The 27,836-nt window shown below is 36.6% G+C and overlaps 1 protein-coding gene and 1 long non-coding RNA gene across 7 annotated transcripts in view; both read left to right on the forward strand.

Annotated features, from left to right (window-relative positions):
• gria2b (glutamate receptor, ionotropic, AMPA 2b) overlaps positions 1-27,836 on the forward strand; it is a 47,677-nt gene that overhangs the window by 13,932 nt on the left and 5,909 nt on the right. For all 6 annotated transcript variants that reach the window (XM_056261832.1, XM_056261833.1, XM_056261834.1 and 3 more), the window contains exons 3-13: positions 17,929-18,168; positions 22,781-22,977; positions 23,866-23,919; positions 24,011-24,169; positions 24,734-24,901; positions 25,319-25,423; positions 25,520-25,627; positions 25,736-25,942; positions 26,097-26,464; positions 27,036-27,234; positions 27,703-27,836. The exon at positions 27,703-27,836 is cut by the window's right edge and continues 114 nt beyond it. In XM_056261832.1, coding sequence (XP_056117807.1) covers positions 17,929-18,168; positions 22,781-22,977; positions 23,866-23,919; positions 24,011-24,169; positions 24,734-24,901; positions 25,319-25,423; positions 25,520-25,627; positions 25,736-25,942; positions 26,097-26,464; positions 27,036-27,234; positions 27,703-27,836 — 1,939 coding nt within the window. The remainder of the gene's footprint in view (positions 1-17,928; positions 18,169-22,780; positions 22,978-23,865; positions 23,920-24,010; positions 24,170-24,733; positions 24,902-25,318; positions 25,424-25,519; positions 25,628-25,735; positions 25,943-26,096; positions 26,465-27,035; positions 27,235-27,702) is intronic.
• Positions 13,547-14,420, forward strand: LOC130095152 (uncharacterized). Its single transcript, XR_008808052.1, has 3 exons — positions 13,547-13,638; positions 13,754-13,804; positions 14,368-14,420. It is a non-coding gene; the product is annotated as an uncharacterized LOC130095152 (long non-coding RNA).

Consider the following 27,836-nt stretch of genomic DNA (forward strand, 5'->3'; position numbering starts at 1 on the left):
CTATTCAAATCAATATTCGAATTAGGTCAAAAGGATTCTAAAAGTAATCAAAAAGTTGTCAGATTATATTACCTTAAATGTGTAATGTAATGAATTATGTTACTAATACAGTTTTTGTCATGTAATTTGGAATCAGTAACGGACTACAATTTGTAAATAATCTAGCCAGCCCTGATTGTACAAATTGGTAAATGTGTGTTATGTATTCGACTTACACACACAAATTTATCCTAATAAAAATATATATTCTGATTGAGTAGCTTGGATATCAAAATATTTACTCAGACTAATCAATGTGAAATACATTTTGTACGTGCCATGACTCCTGTTTTCAGAGTACTTTCACAGGACATTCATTTGCATGTAAGCGGACAAAATTCCACTTGGGAGCACTGATTGATATCCAGTGTGGTTTTGTCCCTGGTTTTGGAAGCACTTCCAATGCTGGATCTTGCTTCATGCATTTGTGCTTCACTAAATGTTGTAACCATGAAACCCCCAGATGCTATATCAGTAGTCATAAATAGTGAGGACCCTATATCCCCTTCCACATCATTCAATCTGGTTTGGGATTGTGAAGTCTATTAACCGTGGGAAATAAATTACGTGATCATGATCAATAGCTGGGTGTGTTTCAATCCTTGTCTCTTGTCAGTACATACATAAGTCGTTCGAATATCCTCCGCTAACTGGGTGATTCGATCCCTTTTCAATTAAAAAGACCTGCTGTTTTTTCCTACCTGACACAGCAGGGTTCTCAGGACTGCTCGCTCTGATCCGGCTGTCACACAGCAGCCTGGGAAAGGCTTTAGTGCTGCACTGCTGAGAAAAAAAGCACGGAACAGAAAAAAGCATTAGAAACTGTGAATGATTTGAAGTCAGGGTCTAAAATAACTTTATGCCACACCTGCCGATGGCGAACGAATTGAGGACGTTTACTAGTCATAACTATTTCTTATTGCCCATGAAACTATATTTTGTCTAACTAAAATACATAATTTTTAGTCCTTGTGACAGACTCTGTGTCTTGGTAAAACTGCACTTGTCACATTATGACTCATCGCAATTTTTTTTCCTAATGTTTCCGTTTTGGTGGCTTAATGCATGAAATAATCCACATTTGTATTGTCGCAAGAAGTTCTGGAGAAAGAAAAAAAAAAACTTTAGGCTTAGCTAAACGTCATCTTTTCCACCAAGGTAAAAGAAAGCGATAGATTTTTTTTTCTTTAGTAGATGGTTTGACTTGAATTGCTCAGATAATTTACATCAACAAGGGTCAAATGATCATTATTATAGGCCTACTTCATTTAAAACCAGGAAATCCAAGAAAGAAAGATGAAAATTCCTTATGCCAATTGTGTTGGGAAGGTGTCTTGTCTTCAGTGAAGTGCAGTACTTTCATCCCCCACCCCGCACAGGGATGACCCCCGTCTATTAAAAGCCCTTTTCTCCCCTGGCTGCCGCCACATAACAGAAATGGGCTGCATAAATTATCTGACAGTTCGATTTCCACTTTCTCTGGCCTTCTCATACAGAGGGAAACAGTAATAGTGTGGCATTCAATAAGAGCTTTTAAGACTGAGCCATGTGAGACAGCGCAGCTTTGCCATATTTCTGCGTAAGTTCAGTACATCATCTCATCATGACAAATGAGTGAGAGTCAGTACTGTACAACATCTCAATTTGGCCTAATTTTTTAGTTTGTGCTCCATTCAGCTATGGCCAGAGATGGTTCACACCTGTGATCCATGTTTAAAAAATGGATAAAATGGTTTATAGCTTTGAACTAGAGCTGCACTATTCTGAATAAATTGAGAATCACAATTTTTTTTTCTTCCAATAGAAATTGCGATTCTCATGATTCTGGAGATTTAGTTTTTTATTTCAGTGATTTACAAAACCTGAACATTAGGCTTATAATGATGCAATAATCCAGGGTTCTGAATACAATGTTTCATTATTTTTAAAAATGTATCGAATCAGTTTAATAAATGATCCAATGACTCACTATAGGCAGTCACTTGTTTGTTCCTGAATGAATCGGTGATTTTGAACGACTCAATTTAATGAATGATACAACAGGCTTTATGCCTATTGGTGGCTACAAAGAAATCTCTAACGTTAATTTTGGTCATGGCTTGTCTTGAAAAACGAATACAATTCGTTCAAGTCGAACGAATACAAGTCACACTACAGGACTGTGAGTCAAATCTTCTGAAAAATTTGATCACAACGGTCATTAATCGGCTGTCGGTGAACATGTCAAACTAATGATCAAAGACCTCAGATTTTAGCCTAGGATCAGAGAAATCTTTTAGGGTTTGTTAAATTGGTCTCAGACAGGCAAATCGTGGTCAAAATGTACAGTGTGCACCTGACTTAAATCATTGTCATTTAAGACTGTATGGGTGTTTGAATCAAGACCACAGTCTTTTTAACAATTAATTGTGCAGTTCTACTTTGACCTGAGATGTATGTGCAATGCCATAAAAAGCATGGAAAAAAATGGCACAATTTGGGATTGTTAGGTTAAAAAAATGCATTGAAGGCACCTGAGCTCATAAGGCACATTCAATAACCTAATAAATAAACAAAGAAAAAATATTATAATAGAATCAAAATGAATAAATAAAACATACTTTCCAGACAGAAAATAATTTCTGAGATAATCCTAAAACTTGAAATGTGCCTATTTTATGGACATTCTTGGGTCCTTTTCACAGGAAACGAAGGGACTTCCAACTAGTATCCCTCGCAGCCTGTGCTCCAGACTGTGCCATTGTTTCCATAGTGATGAGCTTCCCCGTTAGAGGAAGACTTTTCTAACACCCTGTGGTTTATCTATCTGTTCCTAAGCTTGTACACTTGCCACTGAGAACTCCCTCAATGAATGTGTGTGTGTGTGTGTGGGTGGAATATGATTTGTCCTGCCAGAGTGTGAAATCAACTTCAACACACACACACACACACACACACAGGAAAGATACACGCTCTATTCGACGGTCACCATGGAGATGCTGGGTTCCTTTTAAAGGGTTGCATTTACATAATGGAAATTGCATCTATCGCTGTCGCCCTGCTGTAATCCATATAAAGTGTTCATGACTGAAATTAAGCATGACTAATCATGGTTTCTCTCAGTTCGTTGTTACAGTGTGCATGTTTGATCAGGAATTCTCAGAAGTGAATTCAGAACAGTGTCTGAAAGTCTGCAAGCTGTGCCGGTATTCATGCAGACTGCATTATTATAACTTCCGCCGAAGTGCTTTCGCTTTTCCAATCTACACAGACAATTACACTATTTATAAAAGCTCAAGGAATAATTGATGGCAGTATGACATAATTAATACAACTATTATAAAAGCACTATTATATATACACTCACCGCCCACTTTATTAGGTACACCTGTCCAACTGCTCGTTAACACTTAATTTCTAAGCAGCCAATCACATGGCGGCAACTCAGTGCATTTAGGCATGTAGACATGGTCAAGACAATCTCCTGCAGTTCAAACCGAGCATTAGTATGGGGAAGAAAGTTGATTTGAGTGACTTTGAACGTGGCATGATTGTTGGTGCCAGAAGGGCTGGTCTGAGTATTTCAGAAACTGCTAATCTACTGGGATTTTCACGCACAACCATCTCTAGGGTTTACAGAGAATGGTCCGAAAAAGAAAAAACATCCAGTGAGCGGCAGTTCTGTGGGCGGAAATGCCTTGTTGATGCCAGAGGTCAGAGGAGAATGGCCAGACTGGTTCGAGCTGATAGAAGGGCAACAGTGACTGAAATAACCACTCGTTACAACCGAGGTATGCAGCAAAGCATTTGTGAAGCCACAACACGCACAACCTTGAGGCGGATGGGCTACAACAGCAGAAGACTCCACCGGGTACCACTCATCTCCACTACAAATAGGAAAAAGAGGCTACAATTTGCAAGAGCTCACCAAAATTGAACAGTTGAAGACTGGAAAAATGTTGCCTGGTCTGATGAGTCTCGATTTCTGTTGAGACATTCAGATGTTAGAGTCAGAATTTGGCGTAAACAGAATGAGAACATGGAACCATCATGCCTTGTTACCACTGTGCAGGCTGGTGGTGGTGGTGTAATGGTGTGGGGGATGTTTTCCTGGCACACTTTAGGCCCCTTAGTGCCAATTGGGCATTGTTTAAATGCCACGGCCTACCTGAGCATTGTTTCTGACCATGTCCTCTGATGGCTACTTCCACCATGTCACAAAGCTCTAATCATTTCAAATTGGTTTCTTGAACATGACAATGAGTTCACTGTACTAAAATGGCCTCCACAGTCACCAGATCTCAACCCAATAGAGCATCTTTGGGATGTGGTGGAACGGGAGATTCGCATCATGGATGTGCAGCCGACAAATCTGCGGCAACTGTGTGATGCCATCATGTCAATATGGACCAAACTCCCTGAGGAATGCTTCCAGCACCTTGTTGAATCTATGCCACGAAGAATTGAGGCAGTTCTGAAGGCAAAAGGGGGTCCAACCCGTTACTAGCATGGGGTACCTAATAAAGTGGGCGGTGAGTGTATATATAAAAAAAACAATTCTGAGATTGGATGTGCAGTCTTATATTGTTTATTCCACTAATTATTATTATTAATAAATTGAACTGCTTATTGAGCATGAGTGTATTTTGTGCACAGCTCATTTATATTAGTACTTGAGTCCTTGTGTTAAAATGATTTCCCCACTGCTAGGTGTGTTCTAAAACAAAATTAGGATCTTACTCGATTCATGTTTTATCTGTCTATTCCCTTAATCATTCTTCAAGTTTATTTCACAGCCTTTGAAACATTCAGCTTTCCCTCCCACACCATTGAATGTCTGGCAGTTGCTGTTTCTATGGCAACGGCACGTCAATAATGAGCAAACATCAAGTCTCATGTGTTTATTATACTGGACTCCGACTCGGAGCTACTTACAGAAGCTTATTAGATGCTGTGACACACCAGTGCACTGCACTCTCTTCATCCAGCCATTTGCAGAATTTCCACATACGCACCTGCTCTGCATTCAGGCTTATTTATTTTTTCCTGAATTTACTGATCGTGACCCTAAAATCAGCCTAAAGCTATTCAAAATTGTTTTTGTTTGTTGAAATAAAGCTGAAATAAAAAAACAAATTTAAATGTAAAAAACTTAAGCGGAAATGAGAAATGTTGCCTCAACGACTAACAGAAATAAAATATGTTTAAGTTAAAGTACTAACATTATAAAACTAAAATAAAAATAAATTGAAGCTACAGTAAATAGAAATTGATCCAAAAAACAACTAAAATGAAAACTGAAAATATAAAAATAAAAGCTAATTAAAAGTATTATTAAATACTGTGTATAAATAATACTAAAATAATGCTGGTTTACAAATTTTACATAAATAATTGAATACAAATTGAACCATTATCAAGTAGTACAACATTTAAATGTACTTTTTGATGTTATATTACTGGATAATTGATCCAAAAGAGTTATTTTTCTCATAAAGAAGAGAATATAATTTAAGAATACAGAACATTGTCTGTCCGGCCATGTTAAATGGGGTACTACATTAATATTTTATATACTTTTAAAGTTTAATAAAAACAAAATGATTTCCACCAAAAAATTCTTTTTTAAATGGTCCCAAGAAGTCTATTAAAGGTGATGTGTGTAATTTTTGAACCACTTGTTTCACCAAATGGAAGTGGGGGAAAATGGAGAGAGAAGACTTTTTTAATGAAGTTTCATGAAAACTCCCCCCATCTGCCATTGGCTGAATACAGAGTTAGCCCCGCCCCAAACTCACACCATTGGTTGAACTTGTGTTGCTGTGTCAGACTGGTATAATATTTTTCCCTTCATTTTTTATTGAGATAGCCGAAAATAATTTAGCATCACAAAAATGACATGCATTACTGAAGCATCATTTGTTCATTTCATAGAGAGCATTATATTTTGAACCAGAAACTCACTCCATTTCCAGATGCCTTGGTTATGTGTTGAAATCTGCTTTATTTGAACTTTTGCCCTATGTGTTTAAAATCAGATCATTTAGGTCAGGTCTCAAAGGTTAGGCTTTTGTCTGGTTTACACCCCCCTGTCTTTTTAGCATGCTTCTATCCGGTCTCTGTAAACAAGAGGGTTGCTGGGGACTGAGGCTCTTTGTGTTTCCATGGAGCAGCTGCAGGAAGAGACTGTGAGAACCACATCCATCCCACAATGCTCCTCTTAAACCAATGGCAGGAATGTGTCCGCTCAGACATGTCTGCTCAGATAAACTTGCTTTTATACAAAGAGACACATACGGACTTAAACACACACAGGACCAGACCGTAACAGTCAGAGCCTATTAAATCTGACCAAAACCAGCCATTTCAGCATTCACATCCTTAGCACATCATATATGAAAAGTGACAGTAATGTACTGTCAACCGTAAAAAGAGAACAGCAATTCTGTTTGCTAACAGCACAAACCCTATGAAACGGTTTGGCAAGCAGCGATAAGATGCCATATGCAATATATTGCGATGTCAAACACATAAGAGGAGGAGGAACAGTAGAAATTATCACGTTAACAAATCAATGTTTAATTAGACTCACTGTGCACGCTCTCAGTCAATATAAACAAACAAATAAGAAAATGAGTAAACAACAAATTAGAAATGATAATGGGGACTTAAGGGGGAGTTTATTGCTCTTGTGTGGCACCTATAAAATGTATATGTAAATAAGTTATTAGGACATATGAGTGTAATATATTGCACAGTATTGTGCTAAGTTTTGCTCTAGTTAATATAATTATTTCATCAAAGGTGACTGACACATAACATGGAGGCTGAAAAATGATGTGCCATTAGTGGACTAAAAATGTAGTTAGTTAGCTTACAAGTCCATCAAGCAACACGTTTTGCAGGGAACTTGAACGCAGGTCCCGGAAATGGAAGCCCTAGAACAGAATGTGTCAGACGCAAGAAAATAAGGCCAACTAATGAGGACAGCTAAATATACCACTTCAGGCATTCTCTCTCTCTCTCTCTCTCTCTCTCTCTCTCTCTCTCTCTCTCTCTCTCTCTCTCTCTCTCTCTCTCTCTCTCTCTCTCTCTCTCTCTCTCTCTCTCTCCTCTCTCTCTCTCTCTCTCTCTCTCTCTCTCTCTCTCTCTCTCTCTCTCTCTCTCTCTCTCTCTCTCTCTCTCTCTCTCTCTCTCTCTTTATCTGAAGGTTACCTTGCTTTCATTACACGAGGACACATTTAATATCAGTTCTATGATCATGCCCAGTGAGCCCATAAAGAGCTTTATCTGGGGTTTGGACCATCATAATTTTCAAAGAAGACACATTAATTTTTGTGCCCAAGGCTAGAGAATTTTTTTTCGAAAATTCTGTCATTGTTTGCTGACCGTCACGTTGTTCTGACCCCATTTGCTATTGTTATTTTTTATGTGGACAATGAAAGTAGTTTATTTATTTATTTATTTTTACAATCATTACGCAACTTGTCATACAGCATAGTGACCAGGGCTGTCATGCTCCAAAAATAAATAATTCAATAAAAAAACGGCAGTAGTAGCTTTTATGGTGCTATTTTAGCAGTGATGTTTATCATTTTTGTACAAATACAGATAAATAATTTATAATAAATACTGCAATATTCTATAAAAAATAACTGTCAATATTGATTTTATGGTGATTTTAAGAGAAGATAGAGTAACAATTTAGTTAAGGGTCAAATTCTCACTATTAACTAGTTACCAATTAGCATGCATATTACTCGGATATTGGCTGTTTATGAGTCATTATAAAGCACATATTAATGCCTTATTCTGCATGACCATATTCCCTTAATCCTACCTCAACTATCTTGGATAGAATTGGGAATCGTGAGAATTGGACCCTAATCTAAAGTGTGACCAAAGATAGAAATTTCTTTGAGCAAGGTTTAAAGACAGAACGCATGCAGATTATATCCAGACATACCAGACTTTATTGTGTTTCTTCGATTAAATGTAAAAATAATGATGACGAGAAATGAAATAAATAAGCAGAGCTTTGAAGCATTAGCTATTAACAGCATGAAGTAATTTATCCACACACTTCACTCATTGGGGTTGTTTCTCTATGCTAATGACTCTGTGCTATTGAAAAGCAGTCATTTGTGACAGTGCCATTAATGGCTTCTTGGGTCTCTCATTCACTCTCTGTATATGGTGGTGGTCTTGGTCTTGATTAAAAGACTTTAATAAGACGACGTACATCTACTGTTCTTCCACACTTGACTGACTGGGCCATACAAACATATAAATGAACTCAAGTCTCAAATTTCTGTTCATTACAGCACATTCTGAGATATGGGTTACATAGGGGATTCTCCAATTAGACCCATTTTGAAAAATTTAAATCCTAATAATAATAATACTACTGTAAAAAAAAAAGTTGACCTAACTTGAAAAAAAATAAGGCAACCTATCACATTCAACAAGTTTAGTCAACTAATTTGCTCCAATTAAGCTTTTGTTCCATCTAATGAGTAACTAGTCTTTTGAGCTTAAATTATTGTCAAGGTAACTAAAGATTGTTAAGCATTTAGTGATGGAGGTGCTACAATCCTTGTTCTTTCCTCTTCTTTCATTCTGTTTGATTTTCAAAGCTAACTACATGATATTAACTTTATTTAGCTCTTAAAACAAGAGGCAAACATTTTACCGTTAGGCAAATAAACTGCATACAAAAGTTGCTGTAAGATGCACATATACCTCAACACACACAACACAAAACATGGTGATGATCATCAACAAATGCATATTCAGTAAAAATATGAACTCTAAACCGACAGCTTTTACAGGTCAGCTGTAAAAACAACAGCTGCATTATACATTTCTAGCCAGTAAAAGCAAAGCAGTGATCATTTTTAATAATACGTAGTTACCATATATTATTTTCAAGCTGCAATGCATGCTGGGAACTGGCACAACATTGTTCAACGTAAAATTGTTTGTTCCGATAACTCAATTTGGAAAGCTGGGACAACATTTGGACAAATACTTGATTCTAAATAAGGTCAACTAAACAACTTTTGTTAGCAACATGTTAAGAGTATTCTTGTTTAGTTCAATCAAGATAATAAACTGACTCATCCTACTAAATAATCTTTGTTCAACTTACCTTTTATAAATTGGTTAGAATAACATTTTGCAAGTTGGATTTTTACAGTGATTCTTTGTAAAGCGCAAGGTAGGACATCACGGATTTTAATGTCGTTTTATACATTTATTATAGAGGGGAAGTTTGAGTAGAGGACTGATATCGAGAAATTCTGGCAAATGTAAAATGTATAATCTCTAATTAGGAAAGAGTGATTACAGAGACATAATAAAGAAGTTTAAGGCTATTACAATCTGTCCTTTACACAACTAGAATAATTTAATGGTGCCCTTTAAATTCATACTAGAGACCAGGGCTGAGTTTCCCGATAACGTTCCCAGGTAGCAAACAGACGTTGGGCCAACGTCAATATCGGTTGGTTACGTTGGCCCAACCTATACGACCGAAATACAACGTTGGGCCAACATTGGCATGGTCAGCTGCGATGGCCCAACCTATACGCCCGAAATACAACGTTGGGCCAACATTGGCATGGTCAGCTGCAATGGCCCACACTTCCCTCAAATAGAAGCATGCAGCATTTCATGTTTTACCATTCTTCCCAGTAAACATGGGGAAAAGAGTGTCTGGCTCCTTTTTATGACGTTGTTTCCAACCATAGGCCTACCATAAATGCATTTAGTTAAATTATACTACTATTTTTCACAGACATCTTTTTACTTTAAGCTAGGGGTAAAAGCAATTTACACTTACCAGGAGTAGGCTAGGCTTTAGCAAAAATAACTATTGACTAATGTCAAAAGTTTTTTTTATTTTTTTTATTATTATTGTGACTGCGTTTGTTATATTATGTGTGGGCATAGGCCATTAAATGTAATGCGATTGCACCTATGAACGGATCATAGATCTCCAAAATTAGTTTTGAATTCGTAATTTAATATTTATGAGATTTTTATTTAAGTAATGTTCTAATTCTAGATGTTTATATTTGTAAATGCTGCATGCTTTTTACCTATGCTTTTAACGTGGTTTAATCAATGAATGGCCGTGCGCGTGAACTTTCGAGTCGCTTTCAAACACTACTGGAGCGGCGCAGAGTGCCATGGAAACGGCGCGGGACCACTGCGACTGACAAGCAGCAAAACTATCTCTTCTCGCTGTTGTTTTCACTGCTTTCAGGTGAGATTAGTCTCTAAAATCACACGAATAATACACACAACTGTTCTTGACACTTCTCTTACTTGTAATTGACACGCTTCTGTTGAATATTTACTTTATAGACATGGTTTAGTGTCTTCGGAAAAAGTCCGTTAGCATCTCAACCGTTTTCAGAAGAGGTAACGTTAGCAGCTAACGTTAAATTAAGCTAACTTAACTTTTTAACTCGGTTGAGCGTTTGTTTATGAAAGTTTGGGATTTTAATCACCTCTTATGTGTAGATGAGAGTTTTTGTAAAGATTTTACTTGGAAGTGAGCTAATTTATTTAACATAAACGTAAACATAAACGTGTGTACTTTTAATCGGTGACGTCACTTACATGGAGCTGCGCAATGGTAAACAAATATTGATAAAAAAAATGTTCTGTGATTTCAGCAGCAACAAAATAACCCCTCTAAAACAGGGAAAGCTCCACGAGCTCAACATTTCTGAAGACAGCTGCTGCCAGAGATGTAGAAAACACAGGTGAACCGAGGAAGCTCATTACATAACTTCATATCCATTTTGTCACAATATTTTTCACCTAGCCTATATCACGCATCTGTCATTTTCTTTTCTTTTTTTAATTTCTCAAATTTACATTTTTAATTTATTTTAAGAAGGTTTTGACATCCACAGGTAAGTGACACTGTATGAGCAATATTAAATGATTAGCAAACCTAAAAACACATTTATCCTAATTTATCCTGTTATCCTAATTAAAAAAAATATTTTCTTTATATTCTTTCTCTTTTCTGCATTTCCCCTCTGCTGTAATTTCTTTCCTTTTAATAAACCTGGCATTGTATAATAATATTGTTGGCTCTGTGACAAATGGTTCCTAGATCCTTCAATGTTGATGCCCTGCACCGTAGCAGATGAGTTGTTGTCCTGGGGCCGTATTCACAAAGAATTTTGTCTTACCCCTAGGAGTACTCCTAAATCGCACTCAAATATTTTAGCTAGGAGTTTTCTCTTAAAATTTATTCACAACGCCTTTCAGACCTACTCTTAGTAAGGAAAAATGACAACTCCTAAACTAAGAGTGAGTCTTCGTTGCTATAGATGACGTCACTTCTCATGCACGAGCTTCCTCGCAATGATCATGGTGATTGGTTGTTAGATGACAGGGCCATCATGCGGAGCATAACACAGACGCAACAAATCATGGAATTACGACATCTAAATATGTCTGTGTCCTACACAAAATAATAATAGTAATGACATCGAAATGCATATATAATGACATGTTTGTGCAGGCCCCAGTGAAGTGTAATTCTAAAAAGGCAGAGAGAGAGAGAGAAAAGTCGTGAATTCAATTAAATCAAGGTAATACCCTAATGAAAACCGCCACTTGCCTAATAATGAAAAAACGACACTTGCATTAACACTTGCTTGGTTAATTGACATCCTATTAGCCTAAATAGAAAAATAAACTTAAAGCAAGGAAATGTTGCTCCTATTGAAGTAATGTAATAGTTGATTTACGGTGGATTATGAACTTGCCAAAAGCCCAACTGGACGCAGGATCAGTTACTGCTGCTGGCCCAGTTGGTGGCTTGGTGCTCAAAAAAAGTAATAATGATACAAGTGAAATTCGGCACTGGGATATCAAGCAAAACTAAGCGTGAGAATGGGAGAGGATTTGTTCGCAGATCGATGCAGAATTTCCCGCTTGTGTCGCGGACCCCGGACGACTGCGAGAGGCGGTGGTGTGCGCTACAATCCTTTGTGAATAGGTCTTAGTGAGTAAGGAGTCCTCTCGACTTCTTTTAAAGACCCACTCCGATGAAAATAATGTTTTTCTAGGTGTTAACATGTTCTTGTGGCATTTTTCTTATGTTAGAGGACATATCTTGAGAAAAATAAGCTCAAAGTTGTATTTCTGAGTATTTCTACATTCAAATGGCTGTGAATCAGTAGCAGACGCTAAAATGCCGTTCAAAATAGACTGGAGTTGTGACGTAGTAACTCCACTGGGCGGGGCCACAAGCTTGTTAAAATTAATCGAAAGTGCCCCTCTCAAACAAATATCAATGATAATATTGTTTTCAATAAAACAAAATGCATTTGATTATAATTAACATGACAATGTGACAAAATTCACGTTTACTTGTATGTTTCTGTCGGTTTGAGCTGTCGTTGCCATGACTCGTTGCTATTGGTTGCGTCACTTGCGTGTCTTGCATCGGACTCGACTGAAGGGGTCAGTCTCCGTTTTCGAGGCCGAGGGTCAGTAATGTGGACGGCAGGAGCGCATAATCGTTGCAAAAGTTATGCATTTTAAAACGAAAACGCACTGTACGGCTGGATAGCGCCAATATTGCTCTCAATTTTTGTTGCACCGGTAATGACAGGTTGGGGGTGTAAGCTAGCGGGAGAGACAGAGCTCTCAGCAACGGGGAGGGGGAGGGTCATCTCCGTGCCAACGGCTCCGCCCACAACGCAGAGGCGAATTGCTAATGAGCTACTGCCGCTCTGCTGAAGCAAAGTCCCAGAAAACGGCACAGGTTTTGTGAGTTTGGCTAAAAATGGCATAATCATAATTTAAAGACCACTGGGAATGTTTACAAATAGCTCAAAATATGATCGGAGTGGGACTTTAAGCTGTCCCAGACTTAGGTGCTACTTTTAGGGCTAAAATGCTTCGTGAATTACTCTTAGTGAAAAAAATTAGGAGTCCTAAAGTTAGGAGTGACACGCCCATTATTTTTAGGAGTTGCTCCTAAATTCGCCAGTTAGGAGCTACTTTTAGCCTTAAAATTCTTTGTGAATACGGCCCCGGATCATCATCTCTAAGACGCTATGAACCATTTGACTAGTAAATAAAACTTCAAACATACACTAATGTCAAACATACACTAATTGTGTTGGTACAAATTTTAATGTTTTTAAAGAAGTTTCTTATGTTCACCAAGACAGCATTAAAAACAATAATATTGTGAAATAATATAATAATATTGCTAGCAAAAGTTGTCATAGGTGATATGTTTTAAAAAACATTCAACACTTAGACATAAACTTTGAAATAGCAAAAGAGGAAACAACCCCTTACAGTTTCACATAATGTGTCATTGAATGAAATACAATGCAAGTCAATGAAAGAATGCCAATTAATCCACTAATCATACAGAACTCTACAAAATACACCTCAGTCAGATATGATCTTTCTGCTTACCCTTTCTCTGTTTAATTTTCTTTAATTTCATGCTGACAGATGCAGCCAAAAAACAAGGAGTAAAAGTGGTGGAAGCCGAGGAAAAAATAAAAACCTGGCTGAAGTATAGTGGAGACCGAAATGGAGGAAGAAAAAAAAGAGCAACAGAAAAAGGTACACAAGGCCTTTTTAAGGCTGATCAAATATGTTATTAATTATTATATATATTAATATATAAGTTGTAAGTAATTTACATTTTGATAATTACTATATTTTTTCTTTAACACAGAAAAGCAGATGCCTCCCCCTCAAGCAGATTCCAGCAGCTGTGAAAGTGAATGTAAGTGTCTTCCAATGATTGTTTTTTCTTCCTCTGTCTAAACCCTCCACTAAACAGAGGTGTATTTCATCTTTACTAGGCGTACACTGCATTAAGATGTATAATTAATTTGCTACCCCAACATGATGAAAATCTCTTGCAGGTGGGAAATACATACTACTGTTCCCCCATAAAACTATACACTCAACTACTAACACCATATTTTTTCAGTTACACAATATATACCTTAGGTCTAAAAAAACACAAAAAAAAAAAAAACACACAACATACACTAAATCACTAAATTAATGGTTAAAATCCATAATGCACCAGAAAAGAAAATTATGGTATTTTAATGGGCATTTTGAGGTAAGTTCTAAGAGTCAAATGTGTAATTTTCAACGTTTGATATGTTGACTATGTCCTTTTCGCAAATGATCACATTCTGCTTTTCTGTTTGCTGTTTGTATATTTTACACAACACCCCAACTTTTTTTTCTGTTTTGGGTTGTGTAATTAAAATAGAACGACACATCTTAAATGTTCTAAAAAGTTGTTTGTATGTTTGTTGTTTTTTACAGGAGTGTATGCTGCTACTTCTCCTCCTCCGCTCCGTCTTCATCATCAGAGCCACACACAATCTCTAATTCGCTTCAAATCTGCAGAATACGGAAGAGAATCTGCACATTTTCTCAGTTTTCAGCAGGTTTTTTTTTTTTTTGCTCTTCTTCCGCATTTTCTTTGCCGCCTTTTTTGTGACTTTTTGGTTCCTTGTTGATTTCTTTGACTTTATGTTTTACTTTTTTTGCCGCTGCCTTTGGGTAGTTTTTTTTTCTACTTTTTTGTCGATCGACTCATCGTTGCAAATCCAGAATGAAAATCTGCAGAATGTATCTGTATAAAATGTCTATATAATGGACTGTGGAGATGTTTTAACCAATAAATAGGTTCATTTTTTATAAACAATTCAGTTTGTCTGTTGTGCCGTCTCTTAATGCAATTCAACACTGAATAGGCCATGCATGGCACAATCTTAAAATTTTAGTTTAAGGTAGGTAAAGCCTATTTATTTATTTATTTACTATTTATGAAGTTGGCAGCTGGTTAAAATAGGCTATATTTTTAAATTTGTTTGAAGGTCTGCTGGTTGTCCAATGACATGGTTGGCCCAACGTTGGCCCAATGTTGTTTTAGTTGTTTTTAAGTTGGCAGAAGGTTGGTAAGGTATTTTTAGGTTGGCAGAAGGTCTGCTGGCCGTCCAATGACATGGTTGGCCCAACGTTGGCCCAATGTTGTTTTAGTGGCTTTTAGGTTGGCAGAAGGTCTGCTGGCCGTCCAATGACATGGTTGGCCCAACGTTGGCCCAACGGACAAAATTACGTTGGGCCAACGTCAGCACCCAACGTTGGCCCAACACAACAACAGACGTTGGGCCAACGTTGGGCCATCGTCTGTTTGCTACCTGGGTTGTCTCTTAGCGCGCTACGAAGACTCTTAAGGTATAACTTAACTGAAGGTATACCATTTCTAGGCGTGTTCCCCGAACTATACCTTAGAAAGCTGCTTAAGATATACCTTCTTACGTGCGACGTTACCGGGTGCTGTCCGTGGCGATGGTGCTGAATCTGTTGATATCGATGACTCGAGAATCAATTATTCTCTCGTGCAGGGGCTGTTTATGTGAGAAAGCGCTGTTCTATATAAATGAAGCACTTCAGAAATAGTTGAAATTGCATTTACTAGGACTCATGGGACATTATAAAAAATAATCCAAACTATAACAGCCTATAATAGCCTTGCTTACATATTTTAAAATTGTATCATATATTGCTGCCATAATAACCATTACAATTTTTTATGTGCTTTCTTCTCTTTCCCATTTTTGTTCGCTGAGGTGAACTGCGATGAAATATTGTTCTTGTAAATACTTTCAAGCATTTCACTAATAAAAGTGTACGTCACGTAGCTACGGTGCTCGGCAGTGATCAAAAAGGATTTAAACAGTGAATTTTGAATCTCTTCTTGTAAACTCAGAGATGTGGATTCAGACGGCAATTAAATTATACCACACGACCTGTTTGTCAAAAATCAGTAGGTACTAATTTGGACAGAGATTTTTACGCGGGTTGGGTGAGAAAAAACACTGATATTATGGATTCGGACGGCACTAAAATAACCGACTTACCACTGTAAATGTTTAAAATAAAATAAAGGTGTAACTTAAGAACGATGTAGCGTTAAGAAGGTTTCGGGAAACTCAGCCCAGAACAGTTCCTCTAAAGGAAGAATCACTCAGCATGTATTGAGGTTGACTGCAAGCAATAATTGGCAGAATTTAAAAATAAAAATAAAAAACCTAGTCATTTTATTTTTATTCAGTAATAGCCTGAGGAAAGGCAATTCACAAGTGTATCTTTATCTGCACTTGACATCCTTTTTACCTATTTTGTTGTAATACGGCTGGTATTTTGAAAAAATGCATTCATGGGGTTGATTCATGCTGATTCAACAACCAACCATATACCAGATGACCTGACCTGACCTATCTGATAACCCGACCTCTTCTTGACCCTTTGATTGCTATAGATCAATGGAAATGTTGAAACTGGTTATAGATAAGAAAGTTTTAATGTTCATAAATGGTTTAACTAATAGTGCTGAGCAACATACTCATTAAGGACAGGTCTAAGAGCAGCTGCTTACTTTTGGTTAATGATCTGTCACACGCTATGCAGCTTCCGTTGTATAAAATGTATACATGGAGGCAAGGGCGTAGATTTGGTTTGAACATTGGGGGGGTTGAAGTTTGGGTATGCCTCCTGATATTGTGATCATGGTATAAATAATAGGGGGGTTGTAATGCATAGATTTAAATATTGGGGGGGTTATATCCCCCCCATCCCCCCCACAAATTACGCCCCTGCATGGAGGTGACAGGCAGAAAGGTGTCTTGGGAAATAGCGGCAGTCCGAGTTGAGGATGGTAATGAAAAGTGGAGTGGGGAAGGGACCAAGCAGGGAAAAAATTCAGAGGCTCAGAGCCAGATGGTCATTGATATATGGAGGTGGCCCAGTTACAGTATGTTGTACCATCTCATGAACATGAGGACATACTGTACTTTAGTTGTACTTTTTTTATCTTGGTGTATTATATGAGGTGAATTATACTCATGCACGGCATCAGTGACAGCGGGACCATTCTTTATTACTAAAATCATTGCTCTTGCTCATATACTCCTGAGGCTGACCAGACAGTAGGACCAAGATGGCAGTGGTTAAATAAATTGTTAGTACCACTGTCTATATTTTTTCATGGCTTTTTAATATACTAATTTAACTATATGATCAATCATAAAGTCACCATTTGGTCAACAAATCTTCATAACTCAAAGGCCCTGAGTTAATTACACTGATTGCAATGCATATTTCATCAATGAATTTGATTATGCCATCCCTCAGTAATAATCTTCACCTTTTGCTTCTGCTGACATCACATCATATTGGAACAATGAAGTTTACAGTGCTCAGATTCTCAAATTCATTTGATTTAATCAGCCCATTAGACAACTTTAAAAATGAGTGGATCCGAATGAGATAATTTTTTATCTGTGCTGGGGGCTCTTTCAGATTTTGTTTGCAATAAAATTGAAGAAATTGTAGATTTTTTTCATCTTTTTTTAGGCCATTCACCTCTTTGGTATATGTAGAGACAGAGAAAAGATGTAATTAAAATAATGTAGTAACATTTATGGAGTTATATTGTATATTGTATATACAATTGTACTATATTGTATAGAGTCATATACCTGAAGATTACATTGCAATGTTTATGTTATTTTACCACGTAGCAATGTTTCTGTTATTTTACCACATAATTCTATTCTTTTTTCTCTTTCGATCAAACAATAATGAGTCACATTGTTGTAGATAAAAGATTAATACAAACTCTTCTCCTATATACATTTTTTTTTTCAAATCATATTTTATCAAACACTTAATTTAATTCTCATAATGGCACTTACCCCTCTGGATTTTTTCCAGAAACCTTGAGGAAAGGGGAAAGCATTTTTGCAAATGATATTTTAGAGTTTGTATTAGACTCTCATACTTTTCTGTCAGATTCTAATTGATTCTCTTTATTTCCAGTCTGTTCTCAGTTCTCACGGGGAGTTTATGCTATTTTTGGATTTTATGACAAGAAGTCAGTGAACACAATAACATCGTTCTGCGGGACACTTCACGTCTCCTTCATCACACCAAGCTTTCCCCTGGATGGAAATCAGCAGTTTATCATTCAGATGCGACCAGACATCAAAGGTCCTCTCTTGAGTCTCATTGAGTACTACAAATGGGACAAGTTTGCCTACCTGTACGACAGTGACCGAGGTAAAGCACTGCACTGCATTATTCAATACCATATGAACATGAGATGCGTGGGTTGAAGATAAATAGTGATTTTTAAAATAGATATCAGTAAAGTGTCTTGTTGCGTACAGTATGTGTTTTTAGGAATGTCATTATGGATCATGGCTGTTGTTTTGCACCTTGAGTAAGAGTGGCAGGATCCTATGGGCTACAGAATTATTAAAGGTTCATTTTGTGTTTGTTGGACCCACTGGCCTTTGTTTCTCAGCTTTCTATTTGCCTCAAGCACATCTGTCTCTCTCACTCTCCATTTTTTCTGTCTCCCTCTCTGTCTCACTCATTTTCCTGTGTCACCCTCCCATTTCTTTGATGGTTGCGGAGGTTGAGAGCTTTGTGGCACAAATGAGAATGGTTGATGTGTCTCTCTAAGGACCGTGGTGTCATAAATATCTGTAATGGGGACGTTTTATTAACTGTGAGGTTGCTACATTCAACTTTCCTGTGATGAAGATCAGTATGCACACAATGTGCCATTTATAATTTATTAATATTAATTATGTATACATAACACAATGCCCACCCCGCAAAAAATCCTCTTTGTGTGTTTTTGGATGCGTGCATTTGCGACTGTTTGCTTTTGTTGCTGGCTGAGTCTGGCTGCATTATTTATTTCAGACCTGTGTGGTTGTGTGTGTGGTATGTAAACGTGTGTCAAGGTGCATATTTCATCACCTGCCATACTAATTAGGTCAATCGACGCTGCATTCCCATGGCAACCATTGTGCTGTGTGTGTTATTAATGTGTCAACGTTACAGTGTGAGAGCACCAGCACAGCGCCTGTGGTCATGATGCATTCCACTGGTGAGATCGTTTTGACATAAATGCAAAGTTAACGCCACAACCAGTATTTCACTCCTTCATTTGAGCAAATAATACTGAAGATTGAGGGTACATAATATACATTTTCAAATGATTTACATGTTTTGGTATGTGAAACACAATAACATAGAGCATAGGGCTAATTTTTCAGAGTTTTTTAGTTTAAATTAGTACGACACTTACTCAGACATCACTTTTGGTCACGTGTAAATGGAATGTACTGAATGATGATTTGTGAGTGAGCCGGTTTACATCTGTGTGTCTGCGACCATCATTACACTTGTGGTGTTCATAGAGGATTTGTTGACTGATAGTTTGAAAGAAGGTGGGAATGAAGAATAAAGTCTAAGAAAGGGCAATAATAACAAATAAAAGCTATGTGAAATATGTGTGTTTCTGTATTATTGTAGTTATTTGTATTTTTAAAGAAAAAAGGTTTAAAATAATCTATAAAATAATAATCTGCTAATATTAACTTCCTTCAAAAGTTTAAATATTTTTTTTAGAAATCTCTTCTGCTCACCAAGGCTGCATTTACTTAATGTTGTGAAGTATTATTAGAATTTATAATAACTATTTTCTATTAATACATTGTAAAATGTAATTTATTCCTGTGATGGCAAAGCTGAATTTTCAGCATCATTACTCGTCTTCAGAGTCACATGATCCTTCAGAAATCATTGTAATATACTGATTTGATGTTCAAGAAACATTTCTTATTATTATCAGTTGTGCTGCTTGATATTTTTTCAGATTCTTTGATGAAAAGAAAGTTCAAAAGAACAGCATTTATTTTAAATTGAAATCTTTTGTAACATTATTAATACCTTTACTGTCACTTGTAATCACTTTTGTCCTCGCTGAATAAAAGTAATACAAGTATTTTGTTCTTAAAAAAAAACAAAAAACGTACTGACCTCAAACTCTTGAACGGTAGTGTATATTATAATATAAAAAAATGATGAAAAAAAAAAAATGCGTGGAAAATGTGTAACTATCAACCCGAACTGGAATATGAATTTATATTAGACAAAAAAAGTGACTTTGCCTTCTCCACCACACACAACTGCATTTTACATTGGCCCGGATAACCTTCAAAAATAGAGGCATACACACTTGTTGTTGCATTAAATACATCGTAAATGTTTTAGTAAAGAAATGGCTGATGGGTTAATAAAGAGTTTATTCAAGCCCGATATTAAGGACTTTAGCAGGAAACAAATTCATAATTTATAACCCCAGAAAGCCTTTTATTTTTAAACCAAAGAGCGTGGAAGTGAAAGTAACTGGTGGCCAGGATGGTAGTTGTTGTGCTTATATAAATTTTGTAAAGATTCCAGCTTAGTGTTTCGTTCATTGGCGTGTATGTGAAGACGTGTTGGATTCTTACAGCATGCTGGTTGCTTTCTGCAGGACAATTGATCTCTTTAGATACTTTTTCATCACCCACCTGACAGAGATGCCAGCGTCCCTTTTGTACTCAGTGTTGATGAGCACAGAAGTGACTGCAGCTGGGGGTCATTTCGTCACCCTGCCTGCTGCCTATGTGGATCTGGCGTGCTGCTGTCCGTGGTCCTGGAGTTCATGAGACAAGGGACCAAGAGACACACACACACAGCCTCACAAACACTCTCTAGTGCTTGTTAGCTGGTGTGTTGTCTTAAGGGACAGGTGCATGACAAACAACAACAACAACAACAGAGAAATATGCTTACGACTGGAAACATACTAGCGCACCAGAATCCCTGTCTCAGCAGGTCAATAAAGTCAACTAAAGTTTGATGTGCTTTTCTTTTTTGTTTGTGCTTGAAGGATATTAAAGACAGTCACTGATCCTTGTCTCATTGGACTTTATCTTCTTTTAGTGGTTTGCTTTATGTTAAAGTGTCTTATATAATAATCAATAAATCATGGCTGTGCACAAAGACTAATTCTCTCTCACTGTGAGACTCATCCATAACCTCTGCATAATTGGGATGGCTAATTAAATCAGCCAAGCACCTCTCACAATCTACATTTGTAGACAGCTAGATCCAGCTGTTTAGTGCTTATAGAGAGACAATGAGATTATGTAATACAGTTGACAGCACAGTTCAATGAGGGAGGCCCCATACCGGGAAACAAATAGACCGATATTGGACTATTATTCACTAAGGTTTCACTCATGTTTATGTAACAAGAAAAAAATAATACAAATACACTACTGTTTAAAAGTTTGGGGTCAATAAGATTTTTTTAAATTATTACTTTTAATCAGCAAGTATGCATTAAACTGATGATGAGGTGATAGTAAAGACATTTATACTGTTACAAAATATTTATATTTCAAATAAATGATGTGCTTTTGAACCATCAAAGAGTCCTGATTTTTTTTTTTTTTACCACGGTTTACACAAAAAATATTAAGCAGCACAACTGTTTTCAACATTGATAATAATAGTAAATGTTTCTTGAGCACCAAAATCAGCATGGCTTCTGAAGGATCGTGTGACGTTGAAGACTGGAGTAATGATGCTGAAAATTCAACTGTCATCAAATGAATATATTACAGTTTAAAATGTGTTAAATTAGAAAACAGTTTTTCTGTAAACATACACGTAATTAATTATTATTATTTTGTTGTTGCTTTTTTATTTTGCTCAAGTAAGTGTAACAATGTTAAATAGTTAAAGAATTTACTTTTTTGCTCATCCATCGTTGAGGAAATACGTAGCAAATTAAGTAATTACATTACTAATAAATAAAATTAAAAATAAATAAATATCAAATGCATCACCTTAACATTGTCTTGACATTGGACTCACAGAGGTACTTTTGAGTACTGTAATTTGCCTGTATTTAAATGGATAAATATCCTTTTTCTGTGTCACCCATCAGGCATTACTAGATTCAGAAGTGATTTTGGAGTGTGCTGGAACAATAATGAACAGAAGTGCTATCATCTCATTTGCTCCTTAGTCTTTTAGTGACTCACATCAGGATTTCCTAGATTCAGAAGTGATTTTGGAGTGTGCCGGAGCAACAATGCATTTCAATGCTATCATCTCATTTGTTAGCGCTAATGGCCTTTACTAACGAGTTTTTAATCACTTATCTCCAAGAATAGCTGTAAGCTTTGATCCTCATGTCCCCAAGACACACATTTTACAAAGGTTAAACATTGGAGCCCACTGTGCCTTGCACTCCCTGAGATTTTACCCTTGGTCAAACTACTTCACATCCATGGTATTTAAAAAAATCAAATACACATATCTAGCATTCAAACACTCACCTTACATTGACACGTACTTGTTTATAAACAAGTGCTGTTGCTATTATGCACGCTTAATTGATTGTTTTAGTTGTTTACCTCCCCTGTGACTGACAGAAATCAAAATGCCAATTTTAGAGTCGTATTATCTGTATCAAATCCTCCATGGAGTATTATTAATAATGTAACTGGCAACTCTGTTAAGCATGGAAAGAAATGGAAAAAAGTGACTGAATAAAAACAAAGACACTTATTATTATATCATGTATAACTCCTGAATTGCTGCTTGCCATGAATATTGCAAAAACAGTCCTGTCCCGATCACATTGTGGTTTCTGTCAGCCCTCGGGCGATACAACCCAAACAGTCTAAACGGTGTAGCAAATGCATTGCATAGTTCTGAACCGTTTATTGTTAAGTCACTTATAAAGGAGATTATAAGGGGTCTAATCGACCTTTGGAAGTCTTTATTAACCTAATTTGTTCCTCTTCCTCATAATCAGGACTTACCACACTCCAAGTTGTGCTGGACACAGCAGCAGAGAAGAAATGGCAGGTGACCGCCATCAACGTGGGCAACATGAAGGACGAGAAAAAGGATGAAGCATATCGCTCACTCTTTCAGGACCTAGAAAACAAGAAGGAGCGGAGGGTCATCCTGGACTGTGAGCAGGACAAAGTTAAAGACATCATGGAGCAGGTATAGACATCAACACATGTACAAAAACTAAATAGTCTTTATTAAATATACATTTGGAAACGTTCAGCTGAAAAACCTGCATCATGTGCTGGTTTAGCCGCAAGTCTTATTCCCTCTTAGCAGCAATGGAATAATTCATCAAAAGTGAAAGCAAAGTAATGATGCTGAATATTCAGCTTTGCCATCAACGAAATAAAACACATTTTAAAATATATTAAAATAGAAAACAGTTTTTTAATAATATTTCACAATATTACTGTTTTTACTGTATGATAAAATAAATGCAGCCTTGGTGAGCAGAAGAAAACAAAAACATCTTACCAACCTCAAACTTTTAAATGGTAGAACATTTAAAGAAAAAGAAAGTGACAATCCAAAAGAAATGTTTGTGTTTATATAAATCACAAGTCTACATAAAAACTATAAAAACTATATATAATTAAAGCAACTAAGGACTAAGAGCACCATAACTATGAATCATTAATTAGGCTGCACAAACAAACGTCGTTAGCGGGCAGAAAAGTCCTCGTGAGATGGGTTTTTCATTCAGACTCGCTGCACCCTCAGGGAAGAGCTATTGATTTGTATTTAAGGCCTGCAGAAGTGTGTTTAACCAACCGCCAGAATCAATGCAACTGATCTTGGCTCTATAATATAGCTTTATCTACACACACACTTGCACATATACATCACAAGTGCCTTGCCCTTATCACACACAAACTGCTGAAGCTGCTTTTATTTCAGTCCGTCTGTTTGACGGCAGTGTGGAGCTGTTCGCATTTTCTTGTCACGTCTTAAATATATTATAATGGCTTAGATGTTAAGTGCAGTTTTGTTTTGTTTATTTTTATTTAATTAATTTGATGAGTTTCATTATTCTCTTTGCAGGTGATAACTATTGGCAGGCATGTGAAGGGATATCACTACATCATAGCAAATCTGGTAAATTATCTGAAATGGAACACACTACCAAAGAGAAAAATACGACGTTGAGAAAAAAAAAATGCTGAGAAAAACCATGTCATGTTTTCAGGGTTTTGTGGATGGAGATCTTTCAAAAATCCAGTATGGTGGATCCAATGTATCAGGCTTTCAGATTGTGGATTTCGATGACCCCCTGGTGTCCAAATTTGACCAGCGTTGGGAAGCTCTGGAGGAAAAAGAATATCCTGGAGCAGACAGCAAAATACGGGTGAGATCTCGGTTTGTGTCCGTCCATTCATTTTAATTTTTTTTTTTCTGTTTCACACAGCTTTACTAAATTTGATTAAAAAAAGATGTTCAGGTAATTGCTACATGAACATAAAATGTCTTCATTTAAATGCCTGTATAATTCAGGCCATTTGCAGGACAAGCTTATTAGTCATTTTGTACTCCAGATAAAATGTGGTCTCATCTGTCTTCTCACCAAGACAAAGAGGTGTTTAATTTCCTGGGACTGAAATCAAGTGTTTCATTCTTACATTACTAACGAATCCCGAATATGAATTGAACCTACATTAAGGTAACAAACAGAATACAGAACTTGAATGTATGTGAGTAGAATTCAAGTGTAATGAAATTTAAATATACCTGCTGTTATTCTTTCAGAGACGGCTTCACCAAATAAATGTTAAAATTAAAGTATATGGCTTTGCCATGTGTTATTCATTTCAAATATAATTATGGACCACAAATTCCATTTTGAATTGCTATACCACCTTCAGATTTTTTTTCCTGATAATTAACTCATTGTTATCTCTCTCTCTGTATCCAGTACACTTCAGCACTGACGTATGACGCAGTTCAGGTGATGACTGAGGCCTTCCGCTATCTGCACAAACAGAGAATTGACATCTCCCGTAGAGCTAACAACGGAGACTGCCTGGCTAATCCAGCTGTACCATGGGCACAAGGGGTTGAGATAGAGCGCGCCCTAAAACAGGTGACAAGTCACCGTGCCACCCTGCCATACGATGAGCACAAAGAAATTTATAGAACTATTTTAATTACAAAATTACAGAGTTTTATATATATATATCTCATAAATATGTTATCAATAATTATAATTTTTTTTATTTAATTGATTAATTGTTCTGAACAATATATAAAATGTTTCTATTTCACATTTAATTTAATCTCTAATTAATATTTGATAAACAAAAATGTTGAAAATAAATATTATTATGAATTTCAGAGCTTCTTAATATTGGGTCTTTAATGTGTTTGTAAAATAAACGTAAAACTTTTTTGTTTATTTCCAGGATTAAATACTATTTTGGAGCCCACTTTAGATATTTCATCTTTCTAAGAAAAAAAAAGAAAGGAAACAATTCCTCACTGTCATATCTTTTTCATGCAGGTGAGAGTTGATGGTCTCACTGGTAACATTCAGTTTGACCAGTATGGAAAGAGGGTGAATTACACCGTCAATGTCATGGAACTGAAAAGCAATGGGCCGGTTAAGGTAAGACTCTGTTCTAAGAAAGGTATATGGATATCATTTCAAATCATAAGTTACCACACAAGTCATAAGTTACTCACAAATGCCTCTCTTTTTCAGATTGGCTATTGGAATGAAGTTGACAAAATGGTCGTGACAAAGTCTGATCTCTTTCCAAATGATACAATGGGGCTGGAAAACAAGACTGTGATTGTCACCACCATTCTAGTAGGTTTCACTTGTGGTTTTCCATGCTGTATGCTGTTCTGTTGAAATAAGTGCACTGTAGTAAAAATGTGCACAGCTCTGACAAGGTGTCCTCACTGTCACTTTCAGGAAGCGCCATATGTAATGCTAAAGAAGAATGCTGACCTTTTTATGGATAATGAAAGATATGAGGGGTACTGTGTGGACTTGGCAGCTGAAATAGCAAAGCACTGTGGATTTAAATATCAGTTGAAAATAGTGGAAGATGGCAAATATGGAGCTAGAGATGCAGAGACGAAGATCTGGAATGGAATGGTTGGAGAATTGGTTTATGGGGTAAGAACGGTTTATTTATTAAACTTTCAAAGTTGGGCATAACTGACAAGTTGCTGAGGTTGGTCTGAAAAGTAGTATTAACCATGAGCATATATATTTGTCTTTGATCAAACAATATTATTAAATATATTGAATTAAATCTCTTTCATTTTAGAAAGCTGACATAGCAGTGGCTCCATTGACTATCACTTTAGTCAGAGAAGAAGTCATCGACTTCTCAAAGCCATTCATGAGTTTGGGCATCTCCATCATGATCAAGAAGCCTCAGAAGTCCAAGCCTGGTGTGTTCTCATTCCTGGACCCTCTGGCCTATGAGATCTGGATGTGTATCGTGTTTGCCTACATCGGCGTGAGCGTGGTGCTTTTCCTGGTCAGTCGTTTCAGTCCATATGAGTGGCACACAGAAGAATACGAGGACGGCCAGATCCAGACCAACGAGTCAACCAATGAGTTTGGGATTTTCAACAGCCTTTGGTTCTCTCTTGGAGCTTTTATGAGACAAGGCTGTGATATTTCACCAAGGTTTGTTTTTGACTTATAAGTTCTTTATATTTCTACATGCCATTTTTTCAAGAAATGCTGCTTTTATAAAGGCAAATGCATTTTTGTATAAAAATCATTGGCTTGCTTTCATGTTATGGTCGAAAGATATTATTGATTTAATATTAATTATTAGTTATCTATATGCTGAAATTCATAAATATACTACGCTTTTAAACTAAGATAAAACATTATATATTGAGATGTTCATTATTCATTGTGCATGACGCAGGCTCATCTAAGCAGGCGAAGCAAATTCTGCCTAGCAGCTTCAAATCATTAGTGAAGCTTCTGTTCAGACTTCATGTTGCCTTTAAAAACCTTAGTCTAGCTCTTTTACATACTGTAAATATCTTTTCAGAGATAACACAAGATGTCACAGTTTCAACAATACAATGAGTTTCATGTCATGGAAAATATGACACACTCAATATGGTTGACTTTTACATCGAACGCAGTTTGCTTTCAATGTAGCCTGTTAGCTGAGAAAACAATTTTTGAACTGTGATCATGATATCATGTCTAATGAATTTCATTGGACTTTTTTCATCAGGTCTCTTTCTGGCCGCATTGTTGGAGGTGTCTGGTGGTTTTTCACCCTGATCATAATTTCATCCTATACGGCTAATTTGGCTGCCTTCCTAACGGTGGAAAGGATGGTGTCTCCAATTGAGAGCGCAGAGGACTTAGCGAAGCAAACAGAGATTGCTTATGGAACTTTAGATTCTGGTTCAACGAAAGAGTTTTTCAGGGTAAGACACCCATTTTCTTAATTTCCATGTAATCCAGATGCCTACTTTTCATTTGCAATTTTTTTTTTTTTTTTAATACTGTATATATAATGTATGACCGTTTTAAATAGGACTGATCAAATAGCACAAACTTTTAAGTTTGAGTTTAAGAGGCTAAGATAAAAATGCAAAGCTAAATACTAAATTGCTGTAGTTACAGTAATTAGAAAAAAATGTGTTGGGCATGGCCATTTTAGTAACAAAGTTCTATTTGTTAACTTATATTGGTTATGATCAAAAAAATTAAGAATAACTTTAAAGCATACTAATGAACATTTCCTAATAAATGATCAAAATCAAAAGTTGTTTCTGGTAATATTTTGTAATGCACCTAAGCTGACATGAACAGCTGTATTAACGAATTGGGACGTTAACCAATGGGACCTTATTGTAAAGTTTACGTAATCATTGCATCTTTTTTTTCTCCAGCGTTCCAAAATCGCTCTTTTCGACAAAATGTGGACATACATGAAAAGTGCAGAGCCCTCAGTATTTGTTAAGACGACAGCAGAAGGTGTTATGCGGGTGAGGAAGTCCAAGGGGAAGTATGCCTATCTGCTGGA

This window comes from Rhinichthys klamathensis, unplaced genomic scaffold (assembly GCF_029890125.1).
Source record: "Rhinichthys klamathensis goyatoka isolate OS25496 unplaced genomic scaffold, OSU_Roscu_1.1 h1tg000186l_1, whole genome shotgun sequence".
Taxonomy (NCBI): Eukaryota; Metazoa; Chordata; class Actinopteri; order Cypriniformes; family Leuciscidae; genus Rhinichthys; species Rhinichthys klamathensis.